The following is a 21,559-nucleotide window of genomic DNA, read 5'->3' on the forward strand; positions in this document are numbered from 1 at the left end:
TGTGGAGGCGGAAGCTTTATACATATCCGTCTCTGTAAATGATTAACCGTGGCGGTTGTAAAAAACTATCTCAGTAAATAAGAAAACCGCCTCGGTTAATCTATTTTGCGAGGCAGTTTTTTTAACTGACTTGGTTAACAAGAAATGACCATCTCGGTTAAAAGTTGTGTTCGCCTCCAAGGTTATTTTTAAAGGCCACAGTTAATAATTTTTTTATAGTAGTGTATAGGCGTTCCGACTGCTGATAGGATATGCTGTCTCATCAATGAGCTGTTGGTGGACTAATCGGCAATCCTACAGCCGACTAAGCTTCTCACTCTCTAAACTCCGGCCGCCTAGGGTTCCTAGGCGACTCGGGGTGGGTTATGGTGACTAGGGTTTCCTCTAGTTTTTCTTCATTTTCGTGCCTCCTGTTCACGATCTGATCCCACGTAGGATCTGATCATCGAGTCCACGTCCCATCCCACGCTTGTGTCCACGTTGAGATCTCCTTTTGGAGCCTAGACCAAATCTGCTAGCCTCCCTGGTCGTCGGGTTTTCCTTGGGTTTCACATCTCTGTGATCCGGTGGTGACGGGATGGAGGAAGTGGAAGGGCTGCTGGGTCGCATGAACCTGTCGGCGGCAGAGAAGAAAGGCATTCGAGTGGAGGTGGATGTTGGAGGACAGGGTGGATCGGTCGAACCACTGGCCGTCGAGAAGGTTCTCGCGGAGAAATTGGTCCATGCAGATGGCTTGGCCAGCGCACTCGGGAAGATCTGGTGCCCAATCAAGGGGGTTGCTTGCAAAGACCTAGGTGAGAATCATTTTCTCTTCACCTTTCGTCAGGCGTCGGGGAAGCGACGTGCACTGGAGGAAGGACCATGGATGTTTGGGAGGGATCTGGTGGTGATGACTGATTTTGACCCTTCCAAGACGATAGAAGAGATGGAGTTCTTTTTCATTCCAATTTGGGTTCGTGTCTTGAAGCTCCCTTTTGGAATGATGAAGAAGGCGACGGGGGAGATAATTGGTAAGGAGATCGGGGTTCTTATGGATGTGGGGGCGGATGATGATAATTTGGCGGTGGGGTGGTTTCTCCGTATTAAGATCAGGTTAGACATCAGGTTGCCATTGATAAGGGGAGTCACTGTGTTTGCTGGAGAAAATAAGAAACCTTTGTGGTGCCCTTTGGAGTAGGAGTTTCTTCCTGATTTCTGTTATACTTGTGGGATCATTGGTCATACTGATAAACTTTGTGGAAAACAACTCTCTAAGGGGGAGGTGCAGCAATATAACAAGAGTTTGAGGTGTATTCCTGATAGGAGAAGTGTTGAAACAGAATTACGCCAAAACACACCTGAATGCGCTAGAACGCGCGACGATCGTCAAAACGATCAACACAGCGAAAACCCTGGGCGGACCGGTCTGACCGGTGCAGGCAGGGAACTCGCGAATACCTATAACAGCGAGCTCGGGAGGGACCCCGTCGGAGCTCGTGAACGTAGGGTTGCTCTGAGGTCGGCAGGCCACTTAGAACGTCTTCACACGCCGTAGAGACGAAGGAAGAAAGCAATCTAGGGTTGGAAAAGGCTAGAGTTTGAGAGACAAAAAGTAATGCGATATTTTGATTTGATTCGATTGGGAATAACCTCAATCAGCCTTAGCCTTTATATTTATAGGCCGGGGAAGTCGTACCCCTCTCCAAGTCGGTTTATACAAGAATTTTTAAAATAAAACGAAGCCTACTCGGATTACAACTGGACAGACCGGTCAGACCGGTCGGCCCGACCGGTCAGACCGGTCGGCCTCTGAACTGCCAGAATTGGCTGTCAACATATGCCCCCTGCTTTTTGGTGAGTTTCACAAGCCAAAAAGCAAGAACTATCCTGATGTACATGTTTTACATAGAGCATACAAGTCTAAAAAATAAAACTAAGGGCGATATCCAATACCGGCCATCTTCGTACTCATGCACTTTGCCATACGCTAGGATAGAACTTCTTCAAGTACCTCCCATTGATAGCCCTTGGTAGATGCTCACCTTGCACCGTCTCCACCATATACGAATTACCGGAGATAACTTTGATAATCTTGTATGGACCTTCCCAACTTTGCGACCATTTGCCAAACTTGGCGACCATTTGCCAAACTTGTTGCTTTTCATCCCAAGAGGCAAAATTGTCTTCCAAACCAGATCCCCAACCTGAAAAGATTTAAATTTTACCTTTTTGTTGTAAGCTCTGGCCACCCGAAGCTTGTCTTTCTCAATCTCCTTCAAAGCCTTCAAATGCTTGTCGGTCACCTCATCAATATTATCCATCATTAAATTATGGTAATCAACAGCGGAGAGGTCATTTTGCTTTGCCAATCTATATGCGTCCAGATTTACCTCAACGGGTAAAATGGCCTCTTGACCATACACAAGCTCAAAAGGAGTAACCTTAGTAGCACCATGTCTAGATATACGATGAGCCCATAATGCTTCGGATAACACTTCATGCCACCTATTAGGATTTTCTTCTATCTTCTTCTTGACAAGTTTGATCAAAATCTTATTACTAGACTCGGCCTACCCATTGGCCTGAGCATAGTATGGAGATGAATTGAGCAACCTAATCTTGTAAGATTCGGCAAAGGCACGCACCTCTTTTGATATAAATGAAGAACCTTGATCCGTTGTCAAAGTTTGTGGAATGCTGAATCTAGGAATAATATGCTCAGTAATAAACTCAATTACCTCCTTATGTGTCATATTCTTCAAAGGAACCGCTTCGGTCCATTTAGTGAAATAATTCGTAGCAACCAACACGAAGCGATGCCCCTTTGAAGATGGAGGATTAATTTGTCCAATGAAATCCAACCCCCAACCTCGGAATGGCCATGGTTTAATAATAGGATGCATCAACGCAGCAGTCACCAATTGCAAATCACCAAACCGCTGACATTCTTCACATCCTTTATAGTACTTGAAACAATCGGATAGCATGGTGGGCCAATAGAAACCGGCTCTTCTAAGTAACCACTTCATCTTGGGAGCCGATTGATGAGTACCACAAATACTTTCATGAACCTCACCCATAGCAACCCGGGCCTGATCTGAGTCTAAACACTTGAGAAGCAAATCTTTGGCAGTTCGACGATAAAGTTCATCGTCAATTAAAACGTACTTGAAAGCCAAACGCCGAATATTTCTCTTTGCACCATGACTAGGATCCCTCAAATACGATATAAGAGGAAATCTCCAATCCTGGGCTTCGGCCGAGACAATTGAATCATCCTTTTTGGCCGAATCAGAACCAGCAGCTGCATCACCGGTCAGACTGGTATCTGGACTGGTCAGACTGGTCTGGGCGGTCAGACCGGTCTCGCTAATCGGTCGGACCGGTGCGTCTAGAACCAGACACTCGGCTTTCGTTTGCATCGGCTTGTGAATGTTGAAATATATTTTCGTAACATTATAGCCAGATGCTTGCTGAGCCAGAGTATTTGCCTTTCCATTCTCTTGCCTCGAAATATGTTTGATAATAAATTCATCGAAGGAAGAAATAACATCGAGACATTTATCAAGATATGCATTTAGAGAACCATTACAGCACTGGCATACCTTAGATACTTGCTGCACCACCAGAAGAGAATCTCCAATCCAAAGGCTTCAACATGCTTCACGCCCATGGATTGCAATAATTCCAAGCCAAATAGAAGAGCCTCATATTTAACTTGGTTATTTGTGCACTCTTCTTCCAATCGGTTTGAAAATTCAAAAACAGCACCATTCGGAGAAATAAGAACAGCACCAATCCCTTGACCATCATCACAAACCGATCCATCAAAGTACAACTTCCATGGTGTGCAAGTAATATAGCCGACTTCTAGATCATGCTTGTCATTAATCCGATGCTCAACAATAAAATCCGCTACAATTTGGCCTCTCATAGATTTTAAAGGTTCACAAGCCAAATCATATTCAACGAAAGCATAAGCCCACTTGCCGATTCTACCACTCAAAATTGGTTTTTGTAACATATATTTGATCACATCGGTTTGATATACTACTATGCAAGTACTAGATAGTAGATAATGCCTTAATTTGGTACAAGCATAATAAAGAGACAAACACAACTTCTCAATAAATGTATACCTCGTCTCCGCATCAATAAGTCGTCGGCTTAAATATGTAATGATATACTCCTTCCCTTCGGTTTCTTGAGTCAAAATAGCCCCAATAACCTTGTCTTCAGCAGCCACATAAAGTCTGAAAGGTACTCCTCTCCTAGGTGCTTTGAGTACGGGTGGCGAAGACAAATAAATCTTGATCTTCTCAAATGCTTCTTGCTGTTTTGCCCCCCAAGTAAATTCGGTTTCATCTTTTAACCGAAGAATAGGAGTAAAAGCATCGATCTTCCCGGACAAGTTAGATATAAACATTCTCAAGAAATTTACCTTGCCCAAGAACTTCTGTAATTCCTTCTTGCATGTAGGGGCTTCAACCTTCCTCATGGCTTCAATTCTTTTAGGATCAACCTCTATTTCCTTCTCATGAATAATGAAGCCAAGAAACTTTCCAGCCGATACACCAAAAGCACATTTGAGTGGATTCATCTTCAAACCATACCAGCGCATTCTCTCAAGAGCAAGTCTCAAATCGGCTAAATGATGATCCAAACCGGCCGATTTAATGACAATATCATCAATGTACACCTCTAAGATGACACCAAGCAAATCATGGAAGATTAAATTCATAGCTCTTTGATAAGTAGCACCCGCATTTTTCAAACCAAAAGTCATAACAACCCACTCAAACAAGCCGACAAATCCTGGACATCTAAAGGCCGTTTTAGATATATCTTCTTCGGCCATGAATATTTGATTGTAACCGGCATTACCATCAAGAAAACTAATGACACGATGTCCGGAAGCCTCATTGATCAACATATCGGCTATAGGCATAGGATATTCATCCTTGGGAGTAGCTTTATTAAGATCTCTAAAATCAATGCACACTCTAATTTTCCCCGAATCCTTTTTCTCAACGGGCACAATATTAGAGATCCAATCAGCATAACGACAAGACCGAATAAATCCGGCATCAAGTAAATGATTAATTTCATTTTTAATTCGGTCATAAATAATTGGATTGAAACGCCTAACCGGTTGTTTATAAGGTCTAAAACCGGCTTTAATCGGTAAACGATGCTCAACAAGATCACGACTTAAACCGGGCATTTCATGATACTCCCAAGCAAAGTAATCAACATATTCCTTCAATAAATTAACCAAATCGGCTTTATATTCAGCCAATAAATTTTTGTTTACAAAGGTCGGCCTAGGGATAGTTCCATCACCAATGTCTACCTTTTCTAAAGGATCGGCCGATGCAAACCCTTGGCCCAGCTTGTCTAGATCATTAGAATCTTCAATGGCTTCACACATATCGTTCGTACGCGCCCGATACTGATCTCGCCTCTGCTGTAACCACTCTGTGTTGGACCGGTCTGACCGGTCGGGGTGTCCGGTCTGACCGTAGGCTCTGAGCGGTCTGACCGGTCGGCACAAGCGGTCTGACCGGTCGCCTCTGGAGCTTTTGTTGTACTCATCTGATTTACATTAAATGATTTAGCCGATTATCCATCGGCTTTAGTACAGCAGAAACAAAACCATCCTTAGTGCAACTAATCAAATCATAATCGGACAGATCCACGCCCGATAAACACTTGATGTTGTCGTGTGCACTAATAGAATCCGAATCGGCTAAAGCAACAAAGGATGAAGTGTCCCCATTGACAATCTCAACCTCATCGCCGATCCACTGAACAAGAAACTGATGCAAGGTAGAAGAAACGCACTGATTTGCATGAATCCAATCCCTCCCAAGAATCAAATTGTAGTTACCTTGCACCTCCGAGACGAAGAAAGCCGTAGCAAGCGTCTTGCTCCCAATGGTGAGCTCCATGGAAGCAACTCCCTTGGCGCCAAGGGGCTCGCTCCCTCCAACACCACTGACCGTCATGTTTGTCTTGATCAAGTCCTCGTCTTGGCCACCGAGCTTCTTGTACAGCGAGTAGGGCATAAGATTTACAATGGCCCCACCATCCACTAGCATGTGAGTCACCGGCTTCCCATTGATGTGTCCCCTCAGGTAAAGAGCCTTCAGATGGTTGTCCTTCTCGCTTGGCTTCTGGAACACAGCTTCACGGGGCCCAAACTGAAGATGAGCCAAATCCTCTTCCGGAACCATGAAGTAATCCGAAGACAAGTGCACCACATTAATCTCCAAGTTGGTACGCTCCGAAGACGCTTCATAATCCACCAATTCCTCGTCTTCTGCTGTCAGAGGAACTGCTGGGGCTTCGTCTATAGAAGTAACCAAAATGGGCGGTGCTGATTCGGTTGCTGGCTCTGTAGTAGGCTCTACCGGTCTGACCGGTTGGTCAGAGCGATCTGACCGGTCTATCTGACCGGTCTGACCGGTCGGCTGCGGCGGTCTGACCGGTCTGGCTGGCTGATCAGCTGTCTTGACCTTCCACACCTTGCTCTGAGGGAACATGGGCCTGCATCTGTTGAAGTCCTCATCCCTCATCTTTTCTTTCTCCTGCTCCTTCTTTTCTTTATTACGAAGGCACTGCAATTTCCTCTTCTGTGTATGAGTTGAACCCGAAGGGCACCACCTAGGCTGATGGTACTTATCTGCTGCGCTCTTGCTGCTACCGGCCTCATGATCATTAGCTATGAGCGGCTTTTGTGAAGGAACATCAGCCAATTCTTCAATATCCATCGGCTTTTTGCCTGTGTCTTTTATGGGCACTTTGATTTCACCGATTTGAATAATATCGGCTTTAGGCTTCTCTGGATCAGCAACAGGCTTCTGCTCCTCTTTCTTTCCTTGATGCGATACTCGAATCTTGGAGCAGGAACCTGGCCCGGCCTCTGGTGAGACCGGTCTGACCGGTGCACTCTGCTGCACTGGGCCAGATTAGCGTGGTCCCAATCGATCATGCACGGGCACCCTGGAGCTTTCCCCTTGATAATGTGGAGGATAAGGCATTGGGAAACACTGTATCCATATCCCTTCATGCTCCCATGCCGGATTTGTTGCATTTGACGCCGGTGGCACCCATGGCATGGTAGCATACATCTTCCGGGGAGGATACAATATGACAACATCACCCCCTGCGCCTGCTGGATTCCCTCCTTGGGGACACTGGACGGTCTTGACGCGGTGGTGATTGCGGTCTCTTTTTTAGCGGCCAATCGTTTTGAACGGCCTTTGTGTACTTGTTCAACAACTGGTTAAAGGTGGGCTTCTGATTAGCAGTTCTTCCTTGCACCTTCACCTCGTTAGTCTTCCAAGTACCCACTTCCGGACGCTTTGGCTTGAAAGTCCAGGGACGGTCACCAGAGCGGTCTGACCGGCTGGAGGAACCGGTCTGACCAGTCAGACCGGTCTGACCGGTCGTGCCTGATCAGCAGACCGATTTTCTGGTGGAGAGCTTCCTTGCCCCCCGAGTCTGGGATTTCTGACAATGATCTTCAGAGTATCCTTGCCATCATCAGTCTTCTCTTTGATAACTTCCCGGGCAAGGATCTTGTCACTTGTATTCATCGGTCTTGGATCACCGATGACAACATGCTTCCCCTTAGCTCCTTCGGCTTGTTCCGGCCGAATGAGCACCTTTGGATTGTTTAATTCCAGCGTATGAACAGAGAAATGAGCCTTGTCAATTTGCATCTCAGAAAGTACCAATCATCCTTCATTAATGGCCGATTGTACTTGTCGACGAAAAACATTACAATCATTAGTAGTATGAGATGTATAGTTATGCCACTTACAATATGCATGTCATTTAAGTTCGTCGGGTGTGACAATCAGATGTTACCATTCTTAAGCAATTCATCAAAAATCCGATCACACTTAGAAACATCAAAAGTAAATTTTAGCTCCTCTTGCCGATTCTTTTGAATCGGCTTGAGAGACGGAACTGAACCGGGTTTGGCCTTTGATGGCCAAACAAACTCAGCAGCATATACTTCCTTGCTATCATCGTCCGAACTATCCGAATCATGATCAAGAATATGTGTGTTGGACCGATGAGGCTTGAAAGTATCTTTGGCATTTTTAAGTTTAAACTCTAAACCCATGACTTTGACTTGCAAGAAATTCACAGTATGATATTCAAAGCCCTCGAGTTTCTCTTTCAAATAAGAACATAAACCATTAAACCCCAAATCCGCCAAATCCTTTTCAGAAATTGTCAAACTAAAACACCAATTTTTAATTTCTTTAAACCTTTTGAAATAATCTGAAGAAGATTCATCACGTCCTTGCTTAATCGATGTTAAGTCCAACAATTTTGCTTCGGTTTCTCCACTAAAGAAGTGATTAGGAAACTTATGCTCCAGCTGAGCCCAATTGCGAATAGAATTAGGAGCAAGCGAGGAAAACCAAGAGAAAGCCGTTCCAGTCAAAGATAAAGAAAATAAACGCACACGCAAAGCATCATTGAAATCGGCTTCTCCTAATTGCAAGACATATTGACTGACGTGTTCCCAAGTTGTACGAGAATCATCACCATTAAATTTAGTAAACTCAGGAATACGCCAACCAGCAGGAAAAGGAGTAAAATCAAACTCAGCGGGATAAGGTTTTTGATATAAACGTGTAGTACCCATATCCACCCCAAGCTTACTTTTAATCGCATTTGCCAGATCCTCTTTGAACTTAAGGAAATTGGCCTGATAGTGCTGGCTGGTATAAAACTCAGAAAAATGAGGTCCATTAGAATTTTCATGCGCCATCATCTGTAAGGAAGTCGGGATCGGTCCTTGGTTAGGTCCAGATCCTCGTGGCCCTCCCGCTACAGTAGTAGTGCGAGGTGGTGTATACAGTGACAATTCATTAGTTCAGCTAGGGGCAGCCGAACCTGGAATTGTCTCGAGAGGCGTCGGCGACGGTACTGAGTAACCGGTCTGACCGGTTTGACCGGTCTGTGGGACCGGTCCGGCAGGTGCAGTGTGCACGGTCGACAGTGGTGGGGTTTGCCCTGAGAACGAGTTTGGCGGCATACCATAGAGTGGTTCAGATGTGAACTCTGGGGTAGCCGAACTCGGATCTGATGAGTTAGGATCTGACATGGGTTGTTTACCTTTAAGTGCATCAACATCACTACTCAATTTAATCAAAATATCACCCGCGGCAGCTTGTGCAGCAACAATCTTTTGATCTATTGTGGATGACGTTCTATCTAACATATCAGAGGGAGAGAGGCTTACATTGGGGATCTCTTCAATCTTATCCTTGCTAAGCTTGAGAGACGGCAGTACGAACTCCTCCACCCTCTTGACGAGGCCACCATGATCCTTCTTGAAGCCCTTCAAGAATTGTACCTTGACGTGCTCCTCCACAAGAAGGTAGGCCTTGCGCTCCTCTTCGGTGAGCTCCTCCATTGTAGCCGTGATGATGTTTTTCTTGTCGATCTCTGAAGAGGCCATCTTCTTCAAGGAGTAGATTGGATCGGTTTTAAAACCAGATTAATCTATCCCCAGTGGAGTCGCCAAAAAGTGTGTTGACACAGAATTGCGCCAAAACACACCTGAATGCGCTAGAACGCGCGACGATCATCAAAACGATCAACACAGCGAAAACCCTGGGCGGACCGGTCTGACCGGTTTCGCCGACCGGTCTGACCGGTGCAGGCAGGGAACTCGCGAATACCTAGAACAGCAAGCTCGGGAGGGACCCCGTCGGAGCTCGTGAACGTAGGGTTGCTCTGAGGTCGGCAGGCCACTCAGAACGTCTTCAAACGCCGTAGAGATGAAGAAAGAAAGCAATCTAGGGTTGGAAAAGGCTAGGGTTTGAGAGACAAAAAGTAATGCGATATTTTGATTTGATTTGATTGGAAATAACCTCAATCGGCCTTAGCCTTTATATTTATAGGCCGGGGAAGTCGTACCCCTCTCCAAGTCGGTTTATACAAGAATTTCCAAAATAAAACGAAGCCTACTCGGATTACAACTGGACAGACCGGTCTGACCGGTCGGCCCGACCGGTCAGATCGGTCGGCCTCTGAACTGCTAGAATTGGCTGTCAACAAGAAGCAGAGATGATGGCTCTAGTGAGAGGTATAATGGTGGACGGTCTGTTGGCCCGTGGAGACCGGGAGGGAGTGGCAGTAGGGGAAGCTATGGTGGGTCGGGCAGCAAAAGCCTGTCTGGCCGTGCAGGAAGTGATGGTCCATCCTGGAGGAAGGATGTCGCACTGGTCCAGGAGAGGTAGGGGGAGAAGAAGAATGGGGTGGAGGATGAGGCGACGAGCCCTTTGAAACAAGTGACCGCAACACTTGGAGCGGATTCTGGAGCAGGAACGTCGCCCAGCAAGAGCAAAAGGGAGCTGAATTTTGGAGGTGTTGATGGCCAGATATCGAGGGGGGGGGGGGGCTGGTGCAACGGACAACCAGGCTACGGGGTCTGCGGGTGCTGTGAGTGTGGTGTCTGGGCTGCAAGAATCGCAAGTTAACAGTACCCTACAGGCCATGCACGTGGACTCTAATCAAGTCGTGGGGGGTGGCGCTGTGGAGGAGAAGGAGGATGGAGTAGGGAACAAGGATGCTGCCCCCAAGCGGGGCCGCTACAAAAAAATAGCTCGGAGTGTTGGTAATATGGAGGGGGCGGCCATCCTTGCTTTAGATGGGAAAAATGCCCACTAGAAAAGGAGGAGGTCGGAAGCAAGAAACTGAGGTTGTCGACTGATGAAATTGATGCGGGGTTGTCGAAACAGCCTTGCGGGAATCAATGAAGGTGATTGCTTGGAACTGCCGGGGGTTGGGGAACAGCCCGACAGTTCGTTGCCTTTTGGATATCCAGAAGGTGGAGGCTGACATTTTGTTTCTATCTGAAACAAAGATGGACCAGTGTAGAATTGAAGGTTTACGGTGGTGATTGGGGATGACAAACCTGGTGGTGAAAAATTGCGAGGGGCAGAGTGGTGGACTCGCAATTTTTTGGAAGAAGGAGATAAATTTCCAGCTGCGTGCAGTGTCTCGATTGTACTTGGATGGGGATGTGACGGAGAAGGATTGTTTTGTTTGGAGGTTTACTGGTTTCTACGGGGAACCAAAATCGGAGAGGAAGGAACTGTCGTGGAGGGCCTTGTGTGCGCTGAATGCGGCCAGGAGGAACCCGTCGCTGTGCATGGGTGATTTCAATGAGATTTTGTTTGGGCATGAAAAGGAGGGGGGTGTGCCGCGGCCATAGATATATATGGACCGCTTTAGGGAGGCGTTGGAGGAGTGTTCCCTTGATGATTTGGGGTTCGCTGGTGATCCTTTCACCTGGCGGAACAACAGCCACACGGATGCCCAGTACATACGGGAGCGTCTTGATCGGGCTGTGGCGGATGGTGCTTGGCGAACACACTTTCCAAACTTCTCGGTAAGAAATGGGGATCCTAGACACTCTGATCACCGTCCGGTGATTGTGACCATGGAGGGGGAGGTGGTGTGTAGTGGTCGGGGAGGTGGTCGTGCTTTTCGTTTTGAAGCTGGTTGGGTGCAGGAGGAGAATTGTGCAACGATAGTTGAGAATGCATGGAAACTCTCGATGAACACAGGTACGGGGAGGGTGGCTGATGCAGTAAAAGGTGTAGCTGGTGATTTATGGGACTAGAGTAGGAATATTTTGGGCGATCTGGAAAAAAGAATCATGCATGTTAAGCGCCAGCTGGAGGTGTGCAGGTGCAGTGCTCTATCATCAGCATTCAGCAATGATCGGACGTGAACAGATTCTGAGGTACAAGCTGGAGAAGTTAGAGGACCAACATGACCTGTACTGGAGACAAAGGGAACACTGGTTTCTTTCACCGATATGCTTCTGAACGGCGGCGCTGGAACAGGATAAGCAAGTTGGTCAACGATGCTGGTGATGTTGTGACAGACTTGGCAGGTATTCATGAGTTAGTGACTAACTATTATCAGACTCTATTTACCTCCCATGCAGGAAATAGATATAATGAGCTATTGCAACAAGTTCCATCAAATGTTACGAGAGAAATGAACAGCTCCCTGCAGGGGGAGTATTCTGATGAGGAGATTAAACACGCCCTGGATAGCATGGGGGATCTCAAAGCTCCTGGTGTTGATGGCATGCCTGCCTTGTTCTATTAAAAGTATTGGGATACGGTTGGTCCTGATATCATCAGGGAGGTGAGGTCCTTTCTGGGAGGTGGAGAGATGCCAAGGGGCTGGAATGATACAGTTGTAGTTCTAATACCTAAGGTGTCTAGTCCTGAAAGACTGAAAGATCTCCGGCCAATTAGTCTGTGCAATGTGGTCTACAAGATTGCATCCAAAGTGCTGGCAAATCGGTTGAAGGTGATTCTTCCTGACATTATCTCTCTGAACCAGAGTGCCTTTGTACCCGGCCGACTGATTACAGATAATGTGTTACTTGCTTATGAGCTTACTCACCATTTGCAGAATAAGAAAAAGGGTGCACAAGGACTTGCTGCTCTAAAACTGGATATGAGTGAGGCCTATGATCGAGTGGAGTGGGAGTTTTTGAGGAGAATGCTGAGCAAGCTGGGTTTCCACCAGCAGTGGGTGGACGTAATAATGCGATGCGTGACAACTGTGACATATCAGATCAAAGTAAATGATGAGCTTACGAGACAGATTGTGCCCGAGAGCGGATTGCGACAAGGCGATCCTCTTTCATCGTACCTCTTCTTAATCTGTGTTGAAGCTTTTTCGTGTCTCCTGAATGCAGCTGAGGAAAGGGGCGAGTTGACTGGGATTAAAATAAGCCAGGGTGCACCAAGTATCAATCACCTATTGTTTGCAGATGATTCACTGTTACTCTTCCAAGTTAATGACCAGAGTGCAGGGCATTTGCAGAATGTGCTTTCATTGTATGAGAACTGCTCGGGGCAGATGATAAATAAGGAAAAGTCCTCAATCATGTTCAGTAAGAACACGAGAAGCGGATAGAAGTGCATTCATGCTATCAATGGATATCACAACTGAAACGCAGAATGAAAAGTATCTTGGTCTACCAGTATTTACTGGGAATTCTAAGGTTCAAACTTTCTCGTATCTGAAGGATAGAGTGTGGAAGAGAATCCAGGGATGGAAGGAGAAATTGCTATCTAAAGCGAGGAAGGAAATTCTCATAAAAGCAGTTGCTCAAGCAATTCCATCATATGCCATGTCCTGTTTTGATATCACAAAATCTATCTGTGATCAAATTGGGGCAATGATCTGTCGTTATTGGTGGTCAGACCAAGATAAGGAAAATAAAATGCACTGGCTGTCATGGGAGAGGCTGTGCAAACGTAAAAAGAAGGGAGGGCTTGGATACAGGGATTTACATCTTTTCAATTTGGCCATGCTAGCCAGACAAGGGTGGCGTCTTATAATGGATCCAACCTCATTATGTGCACAAGTTTTGAGGGCTAAATATTTTCAGGATGGTGATCTGCTGAAAGCTACTGAGAAGCCTGGAATTTCCTATACTTGGAGAAGCATTGTGCGTGGCATACAGGCCTTGAAAAAGGGGCTGATTTGGAGGGTTGGCGATGGCTCAAAGATCAATATTTGGGGTGATGCCTGGATTCCGAACAGCGTTTCACGTCGGCCGATCACGCCCCGGGGAAGAACAGTTTACAATAAAGTGTCTGACCTCATTGATCCATATTCTGGGATGTGGGATAAAGAACTCATCAAGGAGATCTTTTGGGAGGAGGACATCAAACACATCCTGTCTATTCGCATCAAGCATGGAAGGGAGGATACTTTAGCCTGGCATTTTGATGAAAAGGGCATCTTCTCTGTCAAGTCAGCATATCACGTTCTGGAGGAGGCAAAAGAAAGGGATCGGCTGAGGCAGAGGGGCAACTCGAGTTCTAGTACTGAGAGTGATCATGGCGGGCGTTGGCATCAGTTGTGGAAGCTATCCTGTCCACCAAAGGTAAAGCTGTTTATATGGAGATTGGGACACAACAGTTTACCCTTGCGCATGAATATTATGAGAAGAGGTATGGAGATAGATACCAGATGCCCAGTATGTTGGCGGCTCGATGAGGATGGAGGCCATTGTTTCTTGAAGTGTAAAATGGTTAAGAAGTTGTGGAGGCATATGAATTTGGAGAACATACGCATTCAGCTATTGGCCTTGAGTAATGTCGAGGAGGTTTTAAGTTGTATCTTAGCTATGAATGAAAGTCAGAAATCCCTGATCATTGGCCTCTTGTGGGCTTGGTGGAACGCCAGAAACAAATGCAATGCAGGAGAAAAATTACAATCGGTTGATTCCATCAGCTGCAGTGCTCATGAGATAATGTCTGGCTGTGGTAAATCAGAAACCAAATGGAGCTGTTCAACTGCTCCTGAGAAGAAGAACTGGCAGCCTCCACCAATTGATGTTCTCAAGATTAACTTCGATGGTGCGTTCAGAGCTGAGAAGAAGGATGGCGCATGGGGTTTCATAATCAGGGACAGCGATGGTCAGCCGATCGTGGCAGGATCAGGCCGGCTGTCTTCAGTTCCTGATGCTATCTCAGCGGAAGGGGAAGCATGTTTGGCAGCACTGGAGGCAGCCATGACTCGAGTGATACCTCGGGTGATCATTGAAACAGACTCGACGAATCTGGTTTCGGCCCTACGAAACATTGATTATGATCAAGCACCCGGGGGAGCTGTTGGGCCCCTAGCTCACTCTCGATCTGCCTCACGCGCTTACGGACGCCGGCTGTCGCTTGCACACTCGAGAACACGCGGCTACACAAGGATTTGGCGACGAACGCCCCGAGCGACGAATGCTCTGTATGTTGGCCCTTTATTAAGCTAGACTCGGCCCTGATTACAGGAGGAGTACACAGGCTTTTATGCCCAGGGGAACACACGCTCACGGAGCCACGACCTCCGCGCACCCTGACGATCGCCCACGATCTGCACGGTCCGGCCTTCTCGTCCGCACGCTGTGCATGCGTCCCTGACGACCCGGCCTCTCCCTTGTTTCACGCCTAAGACTCTATCCAACATGCATGCTACGCACGACTCAGCCAGCTGCGCCCGCATGCCCACACGACCTGACTCAAACGCAAACACACGCATGCCCGTGCACCCCCCGGCGCACACTCGCCGGGCATGCCGCGCTCGCCCCGCACAAGCACTAGACACACACACACGCACGCACTCCGCTCATCGTCAAGCTTAGTTCTAACAGGAGCTATCTTCAGTGAAGCACGAAACATGATAGAGATGCACTTTGCCCCTGTTATTTTTTCAGCTGTCCCTAGAGATTGTAACCGTGCCGCACATGAACTTGCTCGCTCAGGTCTTAGTCGGGACCCGGACCTCCCATGTGTTTGGGAGGATCCCCTCCCTGGTTTTGTAATAACTTTGGTGGATCGCGATCGCGCTGATCCAGAGTATGCTTAATTAATAGAGCGAGTTGATTATAGAAAAAAAACTCCGGCCGCTTATAGGCTGCCCAACGGCCGATAAAATACTACTCCTGCCGATTCCAGTATTTGGACACCTGCATATGCAATTTTCTATTACAATAATATTATTTCCATTTTCTTTCCTAAACTTGCCTTCTATGTGTAAACACATGAATTCTATGTGTAAACTTGCCTTCTATGTGTAAACACATGAATTATGCCATTGCTTGGACAAGGGTAAGGACAAGAAGACCATTAGGAGTCCTGTGTCTAACACAAAATTTAAATTACACACAAATAGTGAGTTGGCCGGGGGAATAGCATGAAGTTTCGGTGGATCAGTAGTTTTTCAAAATTTCTTTCTAACAGTCTCATTGAAAAATGATATTCTGTTATGTGTACAGCAAGTGATCTTCTGGTCACATATTTATTGCAATGTTTAAAAACAAAGAACTAATACAAATCGACAAAAATGAAAACAATAGAATATTTTGTAAGAATAGTACTACATGCAGTCAATTTAGTTGTGGTTGTCCCCCCAGAATTGAGCTTGGAGCCAGTCTACAGTCTTCTTCTCCACTTGAAATGCCTTGGCTAGGACGTCATCTGAGATCGGTGGCTTTGATCCAAAAACAGCATTGGCAATGGTAATAGCACCAGGGTTCTGGCTGCTAAGTGCAGCAATTGCCACTGCTGGCTTGTCAGGGCAAGGGTTGAACTGGAAGTGGATGAGCCCCTCAGGGAACACGAACACATCACCCTTGTTGAGCATCTTTGTGAACAACTTGTTATCTTGCTGGTTTGACGTCACAAATCCAACATAGAGCGTTCCCTCCAGCACTGTTAGGATCTCTGTTGCACGGGGGTGCGTGTGGGGAGGGTTTTCGCCTAGTGGAGCATAGTCAATGCGTGCCATGGAGATTCCGAGGGTGTTGAGGCCAGGGATCCGCATGACATTGATCAAGGTGACATTGGACCCAACCTTGCTCATTGCCGTGTCTCTTGGCTTGTCGAGGTTGGCTTCTAGGAAGAAGTCATCTGCCTTCACATCCTTCGGATCTTTGCAGACAAATCCATTGACACGCACTGCATCATGGAGGGAAACACATGTTCAAGATTTGCCACAAAGCTAATAATAAGTTCAGCATATATTTGAGTATAGTACCTATATATAACTATAGTTTAAAAGTTATAAATCAGAACTGACGGTACATACCATGAGACTCCTTGTCAGCAACGCAGAAATCCTGAAGAGGACTTGGGTCAGAAGCGATCGCTTGCCATGAGAGCAATGCAAGAACAGTGCTGAGCACAAGGAAGGTGGTGGAAGAGGCCATTTGGTGTGTTTCTGTTCTCGTACACCCTGCTGGTGGTGTTTGTGTTTTGGCCATGGAGAGGACGGACATGTATATATAGTAGAAGAAAGAGTAGGTGAGGTTGGGAACAAGTCAGCCAGAAAAAGCAGCATGGCTTAACTTGATTGAAACGGTCATTATCAGGTAGAGTGCTCTTACCGGCTACAATTGGGTATTTGCATCATCAGTCAAACTCTACGAAGTTTCTCTGAGTTAATCTTTTTTATGTATTTTTTTGATAACTAACCTGACTATGTCATGCATGTGACTCAGCAACTATGTTATTTAATTTAATTTGTTATGTTTTTTTTTCATATTTATTTCAAGAACAACAGTTTCTGCGGGATACTTTTACCAAATGTCATCATGAACGGGATGAGAAGAATCGAAGAAGGTACTTGTGTCAAGCTGGTTAAATTCAATTAATTTGCTATACAGAATCAGTGAGCATTGTTCTATTGTCATGCATGACCCCAGCACAGCCCGATCAACAGTTTACCTGGCCAGTCACCTTGTCCCGGTCTTGGGAGCAGCTAGTTTTGCCTCGTCTTACAATTACCAGCTGCATAACAGAACAATAAGCAGCGATATAATGTTCTATTGTCACGCATGATGAGCACAACACGATTAACAGCTTACCTGGCCACCTCATCCGGGTTCTTAGGCGCAGTTATTGACCTGCTCAAGACCGTGTTGACCAAATCAAATAGTTTATTTAATTTCTTTCACGGGATGCACTACACCTGAGACAATTTCTGTAGGGCAAGACGGCACCCTCATTGACCTCTTCAGAGTTCAGAGTCTCAACTACTATATATATATGCATGCGCCGCCTCCAATGGACAAAGCATCAGCTAACTCCTGTCTTGGTAGCTCCATAGACACACAACACAACAGGCAGTTCCATAGAAGAGAGAAAACTCCTGTCTAGGTACCTAGACATGATGGCCTCCTCCAACTTCGTTCTTCTCACAGTTCTTCTCGCCTTGGTCGCTTCTGGGGCCATGGCTTCGGATCCCAGTCCTCTCCAGGACTTCTGCGTCGCTGACAAAGACTCAACTGGTATGTACTTCGTCTGATCGAGCGATCAAGTATGTATCACATTTGATGTTTCATAACAAAGCCTAATGGACAATCAAGAAAATTTATACCTTGCAAAAGTTGCCGGTTTACATTTGATTAGCAACCTAACACATGCATGTCGCTTCACTAATGCAGTGCGTGTCAACGGGCTGCCCTGCAAGGATGTAAAGGATGTGAAGGTCGATGATTTCTTCCTAGCAGCCAACCTTGACAAGCCAAGGGATACGACGATGAGCAAGATCAAGTCAAATGTCACCTTGATCAATGTGATGAAGCTGGCAGGTCTCAATACCCTCGGCATCTCCATGGCTAGGATCGACTACGCTCCACAAGGACAGAACCCACCGCATACTCATCCCCGTGCCACTGAGATCTTAACAGTTCTTGAAGGCTCGCTCTACGTTGGTTTTGTCACGTCTAACCCGGACAACAAGTTTTTTAGTAAGATGCTCAACAAGGGAGATGTTTTTGTGTTCCCACAGGGTCTGATCCACTTTCAGTTCAATCCAAGTTATGACAAGCCAGCGGTTGCTATCGCTGCACTGAGCAGCCAGAACCCTGGTGCTATTACCATTTCCAATGCAGTTTTCGGATCGAAACCACCAATTGCAGATGATGTTCTTGCCAAGGCGTTTCAAGTGGACAAGAAGGTTGTGGATTGGCTCCAAGCTCAGTTTTGGGAGGACAACCACAACTAAGTCATGAATGTTTTTGTCAAGGCTGCTTATCTGTGTAATATATAAGAAACAACATGGATTAATTTGATTTCTTTATATGATGTAGAAAACTATTGTATACTAGGAGTTCCCATATATATATATTGTGTAAAACACTATATGGAATTATTTGCAAATAACGTTAAATCATATATCGACCACAATTATTAATTTAATTGCAATGCAATATATGGATAATAACTTATATTCCTTAAAATCATGTCATGATCCAGAAACTTGGACACAACCACCAAACAGAAATTTCATGAGAGCCCAAAAACCCATATGAAAATAACCAAACCTGCCACGAAACCGATCCATGATATCCAAGCTTCATGAAAATCCTTGAGAACTTTTATAATGATTAAAAAATTAGGAGCCGTCAATCTGATAAAATGTGGTGAAAGTAGAAAGTATCCCGAAGTACCTAGGATAAAGTACCTGGTACTTCCAAAATATGGGACCAAGTACCAAAAAGTGAGACCGACTACTAATTTAATTTAATTAATTTTTATAAATACTTTTCATAGATCAATGGTTAGAACAAAATTCAAGGTAAATTTATTTGAATGTATCCATTAGTACCTTACGATCATTGTAAAAGGGCTCATATTCCTTAAACAGACCACACGAATTTCATGATCCAGAAATTTGGACACAACCACCGAACAGAAATTTCATGAGAGCCCAAAAACCCACATGAAAATAGCCAAACCTGCCAGGAAACCGATCCATGATGTCCAACCCTCGTGAAAATACTATAACAAATCAGTCTCCATGAAAATACCACACTACTACAAAATTTGATTAACCGAGGTGTTTTAAAAAGCCCTCGGAGGGGGGCAGAAAAAATAGCCGCCTCGGTTAATGGCTAGCATTAACCGAGGCGGTCACTTTTTATTAACCGAGGCGGTTATAGAAAACCACATCGCAAAATCAATTAACCGAGGCGGTCGTCTTAAAATAACCGCCTTGGTAAGTCTACTATTTTTCGAGGCGGGTGGATTATAATGACCCGCCTCGGTTAATGGACCGAGCCCAGTTTAAGCCCAAATGAGCCCGATTGTCGAGAGAAGTATATAAACAGAATAAAACCCTAACCCACCCACCCCCCATCCAGCTGCCATTTCTTCCTCTACTCCCTCTCTCCCTCCCCTCCCGTAGCTCCCCCTCCCTCCCTCCATCTTCTCCTTCCTCTACTCTCTCTCTCCCTCCACTCCCGCGGCGTGCGGTAGGGCGAGCGGCGGGCGCTCGAGGCCACCAGCGCTGGGCGCGCTCGCGGCGGCCGTGATGCACGAGGCCACCCGCGCTCACGGCGGCGCTCAAGGCGCGTTCGCTGCGGCGCTCGGGGCCACCAGCGCTGGACGCGCTCGCGGCGGCCGCGATGCTCGAGGCCACCCGCGCTCGCGGCGGCGCTCGAGGCCACCAGTGCTCTACGCGCGAACGCCCATCTGTGGTGGGGGCACCGCGGCCGGCGGCCTCGGCGGGGCCTTGGTTGCGCCCGTCCGAGGCGGGTGCTGGATCCGGCCTCCTCCTCCACCGCCGGCGCCGCTGTCCTTCAGATCTGCCACGATGGCAGTCTCATCTCGAGCACGAGGTGCCGGATCTAGCTACTGCGAGGCCGGATCCGGTGGTGGCAGGGCCAGATCCGGCAGCGGCGCCCCCGGATCCGGCCTTCCCGGCGGCGGCGGCACGGCAGCGGCGGCCTCCCCGTGGATGGGCTCGGCAAAAGCAACCTCGGTTAAGCAACCGCCTTAGTTTATTTACCGTGACGATATGTCCGAGGCGGTTGCCAAAAACGCCTCGGTTAAGCATTTTTGCCCGCCTCGGTTAATGTTTTTTGTAGTAGTGCCATTTCCATCAGATCAAACACCAGAATCTTTTTTGAGTAAATTGCACCCCCAGGTCCCAAACATGTCCCGAGATTTTATTTGGGTCCCAAAACTCTCAAATTATGCATTATTTGAATTCTTAAACTCTGCTAAGTGTTTCATCTAATGTCCCAAACAGGCCACGCAAGCATCCAAAGCCGACGTGGCATGACACATGTTGCCATGGTGGCAAATATTTGCAACAATCCCCTACATATTTTTGTCTTCTCTAGTTTGCTCCTTTTCTCCCTCCCTCTCTAATTTCTCTCTCTCTCTCTCTCTCTCTCTCTCTCTATCTCTCACTCTCCCTTCCATCTTCTCCGCCCGTCGAGCACCTCCGCCCACATAGGCTGCAGGCGCCGCGCGTTGCCTGCAGCTGTAGCCCGTGCAGGCCACTGCCGCTACCCAGACTGCCACCACACCTTACTCGAGGCGAGTAGGCGGTGGCCATGGCCGTGGTGGCCCTATAGGTCGGCACGCGGCGTTCCGACGCCGATGGCACATGGAAGTTGGCGGGGAAAGGGCCGATGAGAATGAGGGGAGTACAGAACACGGTCGTCGGTGAGGGTGGAGCTCGTGCGGCTCCAATGGCGACCGACAGTTGTGCGCTGATTCCCGGCCATGGAGTAGGCGGAATTAGTCGGGAAGGGGACCAGGTGTTGGAGGAGCAAGTAGGGAGGGTGCTTGATGGAGGAATCGAGTGGGAATGGCCAATGGCCGACGGATTTGGCCGGTGAGTGGTTGATCTGCGGTGGTACGAGAGGGAAGAGAAGAAAAGGGGAAGGGAGCCGAGAGATCCACGGTAGGGCGTGGTGGAGCTCATGGGTGGCGGTGCGTCCACTGCGGCGGCCGCACACCACGTCCTGCACCTCCTCCTCCTCCTTCCCTGTCACCACAACAGCACATAGAGTGCGCGACCGGCCGGGTGAGCGGGTAGCAGCCGTTGGAGTGGCACGGCGGTGGCCACATGGGAGGCCGACGCAGGATGCAGCCGCGGGCGTGGCGTGGCATGCAACGGCCTGCACGGGGCGCGGCATGCAGCAGTCTGCGCGGGTGGCCCTTAGCGTGGTGCGTGGGAGGCAAGGCGAGGACCTCCATGCCGAGTTTTAGAGCAGCAGCTG

At 47.3% G+C, this 21,559-nt stretch overlaps 2 protein-coding genes across 2 annotated transcripts; one reads left to right on the forward strand and one right to left on the reverse strand.

Annotated features, from left to right (window-relative positions):
* Positions 1 to 15,810: 15,810 nt before the first annotated feature.
* LOC120713894 (germin-like protein 12-1) lies at positions 15,811 to 16,787 on the reverse strand. Its single transcript, XM_039999859.1, has 2 exons — positions 16,630 to 16,787; positions 15,811 to 16,499 (listed from the first exon to the last, which is right to left on the reverse strand). The coding sequence occupies exons 1-2, from the start codon at positions 16,748 to 16,750 to the stop codon at positions 15,934 to 15,936; spliced, it is 687 nt and encodes a 228-aa protein (XP_039855793.1). The 5' UTR covers positions 16,751 to 16,787; the 3' UTR covers positions 15,811 to 15,933.
* Positions 16,788 to 17,627: 840 nt separating this feature from the next.
* Positions 17,628 to 18,654, forward strand: LOC120713895 (putative germin-like protein 12-4). The gene is made up of 2 exons (XM_039999860.1): positions 17,628 to 17,830; positions 17,987 to 18,654. The coding sequence occupies exons 1-2, from the start codon at positions 17,710 to 17,712 to the stop codon at positions 18,547 to 18,549; spliced, it is 684 nt and encodes a 227-aa protein (XP_039855794.1). The 5' UTR covers positions 17,628 to 17,709; the 3' UTR covers positions 18,550 to 18,654.
* The last annotated feature ends 2,905 nt before the right edge of the window (positions 18,655 to 21,559 follow it).

The sequence above is a fragment of the Panicum virgatum genome, chromosome 6K (assembly GCF_016808335.1).
Source record: "Panicum virgatum strain AP13 chromosome 6K, P.virgatum_v5, whole genome shotgun sequence".
Classification (NCBI taxonomy): domain Eukaryota; kingdom Viridiplantae; phylum Streptophyta; class Magnoliopsida; order Poales; family Poaceae; genus Panicum; species Panicum virgatum.